General features: G+C 43.9%; 1 protein-coding gene across 1 annotated transcript in view; it reads right to left on the bottom strand.

Moving 5' to 3' along the window:
• Nucleotides 1-1,678: 1,678 nt before the first annotated feature.
• The window catches only part of APIP (APAF1 interacting protein), a 28,086-nt gene continuing 16,452 nt past the window's right edge, over nt 1,679-13,312 (bottom strand). The window contains exons 3-7 of the mRNA XM_004585407.3: nt 7,333-7,381; nt 5,843-5,960; nt 5,384-5,519; nt 2,536-2,703; nt 1,679-1,999 (exon numbers count right to left, since the gene is read on the bottom strand). Coding sequence (XP_004585464.2) covers nt 1,900-1,999; nt 2,536-2,703; nt 5,384-5,519; nt 5,843-5,960; nt 7,333-7,381 — 571 coding nt within the window. The 3' untranslated portion in view covers nt 1,679-1,899. The remainder of the gene's footprint in view (nt 2,000-2,535; nt 2,704-5,383; nt 5,520-5,842; nt 5,961-7,332; nt 7,382-13,312) is intronic.

The raw sequence follows: 13,312 nt of genomic DNA, 5'->3' as shown, positions 1-13,312 counted from the left end.
TGTGGAGCTACCAAAAAGGCAGAACGAATGTTTGGAGACCACAAAACATATTATAGCTGCAGGTGTAAATCTACACATTGCCCGAGTGCAATTCGTGTTTAATTCATGAAACTGGAGATCCATCAGCAAGTGAGGCAAGACAAGAAGTCAAGGGAAGATGCTGCAGAGGACACTGCAAACTCTGCAGAGCTGGAGAGAAACAGTGTGAGTCCAGGAAAGGTGGTCAGTGAGTGGGAAGAGTGTAACGGCCCAGGGGGGTGATCAACTATGCCAAACCCTGAAAAGCTGAGATGTAAATAGAGAACTTACTACTGCAGTTAGCTTTGTGGTCCTCTTTACAGGCTTTGCTATGGTTCTAGTTGAGTTGTGTGAGTGGTATGGATGAAAATCTGATGGAGTGAATTCAAGAGTGTGGACAAACAGGAATTAGAGGAAACACAGCAGCTCTTCGGGGAAACCCTGAAGATGAAGGCAGAGAAAGCAGGCAGTATCCAGAAAGAAGGTGGATTTGAGACAGTGGAAATGGGAGACAGAACAGCCCATCTGGATGTCCTGCAGGGAAACATCTAGCAGAAGGAAGGAAACTGGTGATGTGGGAGGGGTGAAGAGTCTGTTAGAAGATGCCTTAATCACAGCAGAGTGGAGAGCCACGGCAGATGGAGGATGGTCTCGCAGGGCGGCACTGGGAACTCACCTATTCTGCACAGTGCTTGCTAGCAGGTGGCAGGCTTGTGATGCTCTCTTTTGATGGCTTCTATTTATTTTTTTTTGTTTGCTTGTTTTTTTGAGAATAGCAGTCAAGGCCATCACCCAAGTGAGTGAGCAAGGAGGCATTTGAAATTGGAGAAGATACAGACAGTTGTCCAGCAGGGTGGAACAATGAATGGACGAGGGGTATATGTTTCACATATACTTTAGCTTGAAGATAACTTCACGCAATATTTTTCATGCTCCTTCATTTTGAGTACTGCCTGTCACATGACATTAGGTAGTGTCCTATTGGTGCTCAAAACATTTTTTTTTTCATTTTCTAAAGATATGTTTTTATTTATTTTAAATAAATTACTTTAAAGGCAGAATTACAGAGAGGGAGGGAGGGAGAGACAGAGAGAAAGACAGATTTCCCATCTGCCGGTTCACTCCCAAATGGCACAACAGTCAGGAGTCGGACAGGTTGATCCCAGAAGCCTGGAATTCCATTCCAGTCTCCCACATTGGCTGCATCTTCGGGCTATCTTCTACTACTTTCCCAGGTGATTGGCAGGGAGCTAGCTGAGAGGTGAAGCTCACGAAGAATGTTGGTGTCACAGGCAGTGGCTTACTCCACTCTACCACAAAAACGCTTGTCTCAGCTCAAAACGTTTTGAACTTTGGCATATTCTGGGCTTTGGATTTTTGGATGTTTAACCTATACGGGAAAACATGAAAGCTTACAGGGGAAATGTTTAAAACTGTTTTAACACTGAGGAATACATCTGGCTAAATGTTACACACAAATTTCATGTACTAATATTAGAACAAAGAAAACTCATTCCATAATTCAGTGGAATTTTTTCCATGAACCTATTCTCCCCAGCAGATTTAAAGATTGACAGGAGTTCTCTGAGATATATCTGCAAAAGGCTAGCTTGAATGTAACTATTCTGCTGCTACGGATTTAAAAACAGACATAGACAACACTGATTATAAAATTTTTATTTTACTGTCCTGACACTTAAAAGTACAAGAATAGGAGAAAACACCATTTGGTGTCAAAAGAGATTTTGGGTGACATGTGTATAATTCAGCGAGAAACTCATAATAATGTTGAAAATTTCAATTTGTTTAAAAAATAGTCTTCTTATTATGTAATAATTAAGTTTACTCTCATCTCTGTATACTAGGAAGCTTCCACCTGGATTATTTAATTCCGTTTTCTTCAGCCGGGACCTGTGTAGGATCGAGTCCTGCTTTCTTCATTGACACGGCAATATCAAACAAGTAATCATAGCACTCACACCTGCAAAGGCAGAATCACGAAGCACTGAAGGTGTTTATTCAGAGGCTCCACTAGGAAGCCACCCCAGTTCCCCTCTCCCCCCACTGAGCCCTGCTTTATGTCTGGTACCTGCACCTTTTCCCCTCCAATCTCAGGCCAAATGTTTCTTGTTTTGCCATTTACACTTTCAAAATGAAGAAAAGATTCATATAACATTAGATACTCTTGAGATAAAAGAGGGTTCAAAGTACACTACTTGTGTGAATTCACAATTTCCACTATATGCCACTTTGCCGAATGAATCTTATTTATTCAATGTCTGCTCACACTTTGTATTGAAGCACACAGAACCTTGCCAAATAACAGCCCTTCAATGGATACTTCAGACTGAGTGATTGTGCAATAAAAGTGAAACATTCGGAAAGAGTAAACTACTGAAATTCAAGCCAATCACACACACATAAATCACACTTCATTGAGAAATCACAGAACATATTTCATTCCCCTTCACACTGACAGTGGGGCGACCAGTCCCCAGCCTCCTGATGGACACTTACATGGTTTTAGCCTTCTCCCATGTTTCTCCCCACACATACACCCCATGGCGTCTGACGAGCACTGCACAGGAGTCTGGGTACTCGTTCATAGCTTGAGCCATGCGTTCTTTGAGGTCTTTCTCCTCCGGGGTATTTTCAATAATGGGTACCACTAACGTATCATCATATCTGCAAGACACAGGCATTTTCCCCATTAAAACAAGTGCAAGTATTCACACATATATAATCTGTAACTGTTTCAAATAACCAGGTAGACACTCTTTTTGTATCTAGTGGTGAGCCATTCCACATTATGAACAAGATGCTGCATGTTATTCCATGCATCTTGCATAAACACCTCTATCAAATACACACTGGAAATTTGGCAGGCATTGTTTTAATCCTAAGTATAAGTGGCAGAAATCTGTACAGTGTACCAAAAGCTAACAAAGAAACTGTCAAGACTGAACAAGTATTTCCTTGAAGCAGAGACAATCAAGTTATTAAAAAAAACACACACACACACAGGAGATGGGAAACAATAAATATCAGAAACAGAAGCATGGAAAGGATTAAGAATTGAACTATATATTAAGTAGGAATTCCCCAGTGAGACAAAATTACTGTATTTCAGCCCTGCAGGACGTCAAAGTGTCTCAGATAGGCAAGTCAAAAATGCATGGGTGGCGTGTGGCACAGGAGAGCAGAAAAGAACTTCTAGAAGACCATACATTTTCACATCCGCAGTATTTGTTCTTTATTGATTTCCATTTTGGTCTCAGTAAATAACTGGAATGGAATCGGAACGGAAAGATATTGAAGCAAGCAATGATTTAATTACTGGTAAAATTAATTCTATCCCTGAGGCATTTATAACCAACAGAAACTCAGGGTTTTCCTTTTTGTATAAATTTCTCTGACCTTTCACTATCTCTACGGTGCCTAAACCTAACAACAATAACAACAGCAACAAACTATATCTGAACTACTGAAATTATTACTTTGAGGCAGGTATTACACTAAGTAGGTGTTATGTAATAAATAACATGGCCAACTATTATCATTAACAGTATGGACTTGCCCAGCTTTTCATTTAAGTAAAACAGAGGCAATTATAAACTAACCTTAAATATGAAAGGAATGAGTTGCTGGTCTTCCATCTTTTCCTTATACTGGATAGGACAACCTCAAACTTATTTTTTTCCCTTTAGCATGTACTGAAATATTTCCAGGCACAAAATAGTCCTACAGCAAATTCAATGAGTATCAATCTGCCTATTTTCAGACAGAATACTGCTCCTGACAAGTTCGTGAGACGCACAGGCAACACAGTCCCTTGACCATCAAACAGTGTTCTTTTACTGTCACAAACATGTTGCCTCCGGAAAGGAGGATGGTTACATTTGCATATGCTTACTTCCCTAGAATTAAGTACTTAGAGGGAGTCTCCTTTTCTCCTTTTTTTCTAAAGATGGACTTCGAACATTTTATTCTTCCATCTGAATTTTATTTCTTGATCTCAGCAATCAGTTGCTTAGGAAACTAATAGATCCCTCAAGCCCTGGTTTTGGAAAAGGCAACGTAGGCTGTAATTTTTTTTGGAAGTACGCATTTCAGAATTTCAAGATCTAACTTTTGTGAAGATGTGTTTCACAGGGCTGAGGAATGCTCTAAAGCACACAATAAATATTAACTGAAACCTCGTCGTATTACTTCTCAGCACACTAGTTGGAACACGCACTTTTTACTACATGCACCAACAATTTAACATTGCTCTTGAGAATATTTTAGTAACACTGGCACTGTTTTCCCCTAAGCGAGGCAACGCAAAATACGGCCATTCTGGAAATTAAGAAGGATGAAAGCTCATGGATAAGAAGGCTCATAAAAGTCAGAGGTGAGGCTTAGCTTGGACACAAGCACAAACAGCATGTTTTTTCATGCTACAAGATGTTCTAGATTTTTGAATAATTCCTACCTTTTTTTGTGTGTGGGGGTGGTAGATATAAACTTATAGAGTCACTGTTTGATATTTACTATCAGTGCCACCTTCAACCCCCAAACTGCAAAAGCACAGATATCTGTTTAACTAAATTGATTAGAAAGCATTTATGAATATGCAAACATTCTCCACATACTGAATTAACTCATGGTGAAATATGAAGTGACTATTGGCCTGAACCCGCTAGGACCATGTGAGGCTGAGGGGCGGTGCCCCTCAGGAGCCTTGGTACAGCAGCAGAACCTTGCCATCTGTACACATGCTTCTCATCCCAAGTACTTCTGTTCTACTTTAATAAATACTTTGTTATTCATGTTGTTAAGAATTTACTATGGCTGGGTTGGAGGCTGGGAGGAGGGAAGACATCTGATTTTTGAGACTGAAAACAGATTCGGAATAACCATATTAACTGGGACACTATTTAACATAAATCTTCCAGCATTTCATTACATGCTCAAAATGACTGTAATCCTGTTAGTTAAAAAGAAGGGAAAATGCTTTTCAAATTACTTACTGGAGAGGGAGAGACAGAAACACGCACACGCACACACACAGTGAGAGAAAGCGAGAGCCTATCTGTTGGTTCACTCCCTGAATTTTAAGTGTCTGGAATGGCTCTTGTGGGAGACTGAGCTGAACCTGGGAGCCAAAAGCTCAATCCAGGTCTCCCAGGTGGGTGGCAGAGATCAATGCTTTAGCCTGCCAGGACTGACAAAAGCAGGAAGTTAGAATAGGCAGCTGGAGCTGGGCGGCAAATCCAGGTGCTTAGATGTGACATGGGCTACCTAACCCACGTCAATGACTAGGCTCAATGCCTACTGCTCAAACTACTTCACACACACACGCACACACACGCACACATGGTACCTATAATATCCTCCTGAGGTACATTTCCTTATTCCTTTGATCATCTCTTGGTGTGTAATTTTAAACTCCCGGCCCGGAAACAAGAGGGTGGCCATGACGGCAGCTTTCGAGTGGGTGTGAATCACCGCACCTGCTCCTGAAGGGGGAAGAAGAAAGTCATGTGCCAATGGAGACAAAATCAAACCTTAAAAAACTCTACAGAGGCACAGATACGTATGCGTACACTTTACATATATATTCATTTATAGTTGTGGGTTTATTCGCTGTAACATGAAATAAGCTGGCAGTGAACGGAAAAGAAAATGGAATTTGTCATAGGCTGATGGGAAAACTGAATGAGCTAACACATTTCAAGTTCTACAGTTTAAGTACCCGAGAAACATTAATGTAAGTCATAACGGTTGTTGAGGGGGGCCTAGTCTCCCAGCATTTCATCTGTCTGAAGTGTATTCCGCTTACCTCTCATTGTGTAAGCATTCATGAAAAGAGGCGTACACTGGCTTTTCCTTAGTTTCTTGGATGGTGGGGGTCCACTGATGTCTTGTTCATTTATATCACAAACAAACATGTCTTCAGGCTATCCATGGGAGGAGAGGAAAAGAAGGGTTATGAAGTACCAATCAGAAATATCCCTTTTCTGGAGCGTGTGCACATGCGCATGTACATACACATACATACTCTGTGCATATGCTTCAAAATCTCATGTTTTTCCATATTTATTTTCCATATTTATTTTTGGTGCAGAAAATCTTGAAATCCCTGTATAATTTTTTCATAACTCATATCTTCCATGAACTTTTAGAACTTGTGTGTGTAACACTAATTATTTTTATATATGTATGATTTATATTTCAAATAGTTGAAATTATAGCTTTTCCTCTCAAAAAATAAAAAAAAAAGTTTCTATTACTCAAAACATTCATGTCTTAAAAAGTCACAGTCCTTTAAAATTTAAAGAAAAGTTAACATGGAAAATTAACATACCAATGCAGTGATGCTGCCATCAGTTTATTAATTTAGCTTTTCAACTTTTGCCCTGCAATTTCACAATTGTCTTACATGGCTCCACAATGTTCATGGAAAATTAGAGTGAAAAATTAACTTTACTTGGGTGCAAAAAAAAATTGAAATTGGCATATTTGTTTTTTATAACACGCACTGTTCATGATGGAAGGCCCCTCCCAGAGAATGTATGGAGAAATTAAGATTCTCAGGTGGATACTAGAACTTCATAAAATAAGAGGAAGACTTCAGAGTAAGACATTCTTATCTTAATGGGCACCCTAAAAGGTTAATCCCAGAAATGCATGTTATTCTGCAAGTTTAAGGAATTACATTGATTCACGGATATTTCATAGTGATGTGTGTGTATCTTTGACATATAAGCTCTCATTTGCCAGGGTTTATTACACATCACAAGCTGAGGGCTCCAGATGTTGGGCAGCGGCAGTTTTCCCTCTGCCGCAGGGGCGAGGAGCTGCAGTGCATGCTCACGGGCATTAGACTGGGGGTATGATTCCAGCATTAGTTCAGAATAGAACTTCTCAGGACTTCAAAACCAAGTTTCATAATTTCAAGTTGGAATCGTTTTTGCTGTCACGAAATTTCAATCAGTTTGGTTGGCTCAGACCAATGATCTCTCATTAGCCTGACAAATCTTCCAGCTACAAAGTTACAAGCCTTTCTCACGTCCAGTGGAGGCTGGGCTACCCACTTTCTCACCCTACGGGCCGAATGAGATCCCAAAATACACACGGGGGGCAGGAAGGATATGCACCACCTTAAAAAGACATTTAATTGCTGCTCAACAAATGCTTCGTTAGTTATTTGAATCATCACAAAAGAATCACCCTTTAAAACATCACATTGCTTTAAGCGTAATTGCGTTTCATGAAGCAACAGTGAAGCAGAGAAGAACAGGCATTTTTAGGAAGGATCACTTCACACACCTGAATGCGTTCCTTCTGCACGCCTGAAGGAGCGATGTAGATCTCATTGCTGGCAATGCAAAACAGAGAAACCTGTGTTTACTGACTTAATTTTCTACTTTGGAATACAGAAAAATGTATCCTTACAGACCATTCTCTAAGCTTCTTATAAATCAAGCCATACCAACAGCTGCCTCACTTGGCTGAAGATTTAAGCAGCACAGGAAGAAATGCTGCTACTGGGGCTGGTGTGATGGCTCAATGGGCTAATCCTCCACCTTACAGCACCAGCATTCCACAAGGCCGCCAGTTCAAGTCCCAGCTGCTCCATTTCCCATCCAGGCTTCTGCTTGTGATCTGGGAAAGCAGGGGAAGACGGTCCAAAGCCTTGAGATCTATACTCACATGGGAGACCTGGAAGAAGCTCTAGGCTGCTGGCTTCAGATGGGCTCAGCTCTGGCCATTGCGGCCATTTGGGGAGTGAACCAGCGGATGAAATATTTTTCTGGTTCTCCTTCTTCGCTGCCTTTCCAATTAAAAATAAATAAAAAAGATAAAAGTAAATAAAAAATAGCCTTAAGATTTATTTATTTTAAGTGGAAAGACAGACTAACAGAGAGGAGGAGAGACAAAGAGGAAGATCTTCCGTCCGTTTATTCACTCCCCACATGGCCGCAATGACCAGAACTGAGTGGTGGCACAGCGGCAAGCAAAAATCAATGATAACTAGGCCTTTGTCTAGTTACAAGAAACAAAAAGCTGAAAATTTTCATATCTTAAGACACAGGTCAGCAGTTTATTCTGTTGTAGGCGAACTACAACCAAGGGAAAACAAGCTCAACAGGAGAAGTCAAGAAAGTTGCATTATTTGACTTGTTCCTTACAAACCATGAAGTTGAGCGACCCCTGCTGGACAGTCTGCTAATCACAGCATTTATACCAAACAACTTTTGGGACAGGACCACATGTTTCCTAATGCAAAAACACATGTATTTGGGACAATATTGAATAATCAAGCTAAAACAATGGCAGAAAGTTAAAGACAGAAAAAAGACAATGTGCATAAATCTCTTTATTACTAGATTTGTGCTTAGAGAGTTGCCATTCCCCATCAGTTAACATGAGGCACTGTTGAATTTTATTGCAAGTAATTTCACAATTTTCTTTAACTTCTCTGCACTCTCAACAATACTGCTTTGGTTTTTGATGGGCCCAACTGCTGCTGGAGTATTAATGAGCTGCCACAAACTCACATAAGTTCCGTAAAGAAATGAGGGCATCCACATGCGCCATCTTCCAAAGGCACACACACAGAGACACTGAACACATTGCCAGATACTTCCCGGTGAAAACGTGGCTGACGGCTTGGATTGTAAAAGCTAGGCTGACCAACACTCTTAGAACTAAGAACACACACACATATATAAGGTGACAGGAAAGTTTCTTTCAGGCTTCACTGGTAAAGTCTGGAAGACAAATGCTTGCCATTATGAATGAAGTCCAGGGCACAAGAGCTGCAGGCCAGTGCTAGCTTCCATGCACTGGTGCTTTACTCGGCTTTAGGACACAGCACGGCAGGACCCTCCTCTGGAGCCGTGGCATGGGGGACGGAGCACGCTGCGTCAAAGGGCCGCTCACTAAAACCAGTGACCCAACCTTGCGTCCCGTGTTAACATGGAAGAAACTCTAGCATCCTCTTGTGTGGGGAGAAACTTATGCTGTACTGCGAACTGAATCGCATAACACTTCAAAACTGCTGGATGGATAAAATCCATCCACAAAGTGGCAAAATCCAGGGTATTTATTCAGCTTATTTAAGTGAGCTGACATGTTAAGTCTGTTTTCTTGACTGCCCTGCAAAAATGGAAATAAATTCAGACTTTGATCAACTTTGGATAATAAAAAGATTAGCTAAATAGTTCTTAGGAAAAAACCCCTACATTTACACCTATAAAAACAGAAATACCAGATAAAAACCAGAGATGACAGAGCTTTGATTTTAGGAGGGAAATATGCTGAAGGCTGAATTATAGCATTAAGTTGGTTCTATAAGCCATAAACAAAAAGTAGTTTGAATTTCAAAGTATTACATCTTGGAATTTATTTTTCTAAATTCCCTGGTCTTTCACTGTGTAGCAGCAACAGCCAAAGTCTAAGAGTTCACAGTGTACCAGGATCAGTTACTTCTCTTTTTATCTACTTTCTCGTAATTAAAAAACAAAACCACGCAATGGGTTGAGCCACTGCTTGAGACACCTACATTCCATTTTGGAGTGCTTGGCTGAGTCGCATCTCATCTGGCTTCCTGCTAACACATCCTGGGAGGCAGGTGACGGCTCAAGGGCTTGGGCTCCTGCCCCACACGGGATACAGTTCTGGGCTCCTGGTGCTGGCCTGGTCAGCACCGGCTATCGCACGTGTGTGGAAAATGAACGAATGAATGCAAGACCTTTCTGCTTCTGTCTTGCCCCCACGTTCCACTCCACTTTGTTGCTGTTTCAAGCCAATGAGAATAAGCAAACATTGAAAGAATACTTACATCTTAATTTGTTCAGTTTATCTCATCTACAGGAGCAGTGACTCTAACATATATCAATATTATCCTGGGAAAAGAAGGAATGCCACATAACGGCAGTAGGGACTCCACCTAAACACAACAGCTGCTGAGCAGCCTGGAACTGCCTTGGGTGTTTGGTATTTTCCTGAGCCCTTGACTTAACTCTAATGAGTGGCTAAACTTGTTTCTACATAGATCTTTTGCTACCTCACTGCCAGAGCCTAAGGCAAAATGGTATCATCCAAACTTGGAATCAGTAAATAAACTTACATTCCCGAGGAGCTTACTGTCACTCTTATTCTGGTAATAGTACCACTTAGGTATGCATTTCATTCCTAATTTACCTCAAGCCTCAAAGAAAGAAAACTTTGACCAATAAAATGAGGATTATGCTTCTGACCAAGTTAACAAAGTGGGCATCTGAGATAATCTAAGTGTTAAGCACAACAAACAACATTTTGGAGTTCAACCTCAGGGCCTGGGTGGTGGGAGCTTCCAGCAGCCTGGCAGCTGCTGGGAGTACCCAAGCCAAGTTGGACTCATTGCTTGGGGTCCTGGTCACAGCCACCACTGCCATGGGGTAAGCGAGTTCTGGGCTTGCCTGGGCCCAAGAGGCTTCTCCCTTCCTGGTGGGTACGCTGGGAGATCTCTTGGGAACAAAGCCAGGCCTTGGCTCCACCCATTGCCACCATTGTGTGGCGGAGGAACCTAGGGGAGTTCAGGGCCTGGGTGGTGGGAGCTTCCAGCAGCCTGGCAGCTGTTGGGAGTACGCAAGCCAGATCAGACCCAATGTTTGGAGCCCTGGTCACAGCCACTGCTGTCATGGGGTAAGCAAGTCCTGGGGTTTGAATGCCCAGCGCACCAATTGACACCAGGCTCAGACTGCTGGCCACCTGGTGGTGAGTTCTGGGATTCTGGGGGTGTGGAACTGCTGCCTTGGTACATCCATGAATGAGGCTACTGTGTGTTGGTGAGGAGTCAATTCTGAAGGACTCCCAATGGCAGGGTCACTTTACTTGAAGGTAAGTGAGGGTACTGGGACCTGGTTTGGAGGGGAGAGTCTGGACAATCTGTATGGGTCAGACTGATATACCAGCCTACATGTGAGTCCTGTGTAGGACTTGTTATCATTGAACAATGCAGACCACTACATGCTGGTCCATGTGAAAACTAGGGCTGAGGGCCTGTCTAGCAGAGCTAGATCCTAGTACCTGACAGAATGTTGGAACACGGTACAGGTCACATTAAGCAGAGCCATGCCACTAACCAGCACGAGAGAGAACCAAGCCCGGGGGTAAATTCTGTGGGTGATGTATGGGCTCAACCCTGTGGAAATACAAGTCCCGTCATGGTTAGCTCAAGAGTTGGGATGGTGATGGGTTGAGCTAGGTGTTACCACTGAACCTGCCATCACTCACGGGTACAGAACAATAACAGTCTGGGCAGGTAGGTCCAGGCTGCAGCACTCGCATGTACATCCTAAAACAGGGTGCGGAGCCAGCCAGTTCGCAATGTTCACCAGCTTATACAAGGCCAACATGGAAGGGCAGACTATGCCAGGCAAGGGCCTAATACCTGCTGGCATTAATGAGATCTGGGTCTGGGAGTGGGTCTGGGAAACTCCTCTAGTGGGTCATAACTCTCATTGATGATCACATGGTCCAGGCCTGGGGGTCAGGCAAGCTGGGCAAAATAGCTCCAACTATTGGCTAATGTGTGGGTTGAGTATGGAAGGGGGAAGATTGGGCATGACCAAGCAAACCTCAGCTCACAAGCAAAAATAGAAATCAGGATGGAGCATAGGTCATGCCGAGCTAGGTTCCTACACCTACTGGTCTGCAGGAGCCAGGGATACTAAGCCACAGCATTTAAGACAAAGGCCAAGACAAGTGAGGGGCTATGCCAAGCTGGGTCAGAGCAATCACTGGCACAGGCATAATCTATGGTTGGGAACAGGCCCAGTTGCGGAGCTAAGAGGACACCCTGGCTAAGTTGGGGTTCACACTGGTGAGTGTGGGGGCTGCATTCTGGTCTGGATATGGCTGTAGTGTCCCTTGGCACAAGTGTGGACTGGGGCTGGGCACACCAAGCTGGGCTGGACTCCAGCACCATCTGGTGCTCTGGAAGACCAGGGTAGGTGTAGAAGGGGCAGGGCTAGGTCTCTACACCTACTGAGCCATGTGTGAGCTGTGTCTGCGTGTGGACCAGCCTTGGCTAGGATGAGACATCCAACAGTAAGAATCAAAATGGGTTGAAGGCTGGTCAGGAAAGGCCACTGTTCCTGCCAGGACAGGAAGTAGACTAAGTAGGGCTGGCCCATGGACCTACCAGTGTGCGCGAGATCTGACACTGTAAGAGGTGGAGGAGTGTGGGAAACTTCTCTGTCAGGACACAATCCCTGAAGGTGAGCACTAGAACCACAATAGCGAGCAGCCCAGAGTAGGCCAGGGAACAGTACCCACCAGCATACATTTGGCACAGGTCTGGGGTGAACCAGGTTGAACCAGTTCACATCATCCGCTGGCAAAATCTGAACCATAATAGAGTGTGGGTTGGGCTAGGTTCAGTTGCAACGCATGCCAATATACCTGAGGGCTGGGACTGGGTGCTGGCTGGGCTGGGCTAGGTAGTAACCCCCACCAGTGTAAGCTGGTATTGTGGGTGGGTCAGGCTGGGTCAGGCTACAGCACCCACTAGCAAATGCCGAGGCAAGGTGAGCCATGCCAGACTGGGCCATAGCACCCAACCAGCACACGTGAGAACCAGCAGGGAAGGGGCAAGCTGGTAGTGGGAATGTGGAAGGCTCCCCTGCTAGACAGCTACTTCCACTGGAGAGCGTGAGTTGGGATGAGGGCTGACCAGAGCAGGCAGTGCTACAACACCTGTGGGCCTCATGTGAGCCAGATCAGGGAAAAGCCAGGCTGGGCTGACTGTTCCTACTGGAGCAAGCATAAATCAGAGTGGGTGTGGGTTGGTTGGGCTCTGCCACATCACCAACTGGCAGAGGCTGGCATGGGGAGGCTAATTCTGTCAAGTTAAACTACAGAACCACCTGGAGAGTGCATGATATGGGGGTGGGAGTGGGCCCAGAAGGGAAAGAGTGGGCACCTCCCTCTTGGGTTACCACTCCCACTGGAAAGCATGAAAACTGGGAGTGGGACAGGCATGGCTAGACAGAATGGCACCCACCAGCATGTGTGTGGGTTGGATAGTGGGCCTGGTTGGGTTAAAATAGGCTTCAATGTCCATTGACACGTATGAGAGCTGAATGGGATGTGGGACAGACTGGACCAGTCTGCTGTACATACTGGCAAGCACGGGAACCAGAGCAGGGGGCGGGCTCCAACTAGGCTGCAGTTCCCACTGGTTTGCATGAGGGCCAAGTGTGAGGTGGGCAGAATCAGGCTGGACTGCAACACCCATTTGTTCATGTGGAAGACAGGG

The sequence above is a fragment of the Ochotona princeps genome, chromosome 4 (assembly GCF_030435755.1).
Source record: "Ochotona princeps isolate mOchPri1 chromosome 4, mOchPri1.hap1, whole genome shotgun sequence".
In the NCBI taxonomy this organism is placed as follows: Eukaryota; Metazoa; Chordata; class Mammalia; order Lagomorpha; family Ochotonidae; genus Ochotona; species Ochotona princeps.
This window is presented reverse-complemented; position numbering and strand designations above follow the sequence as displayed.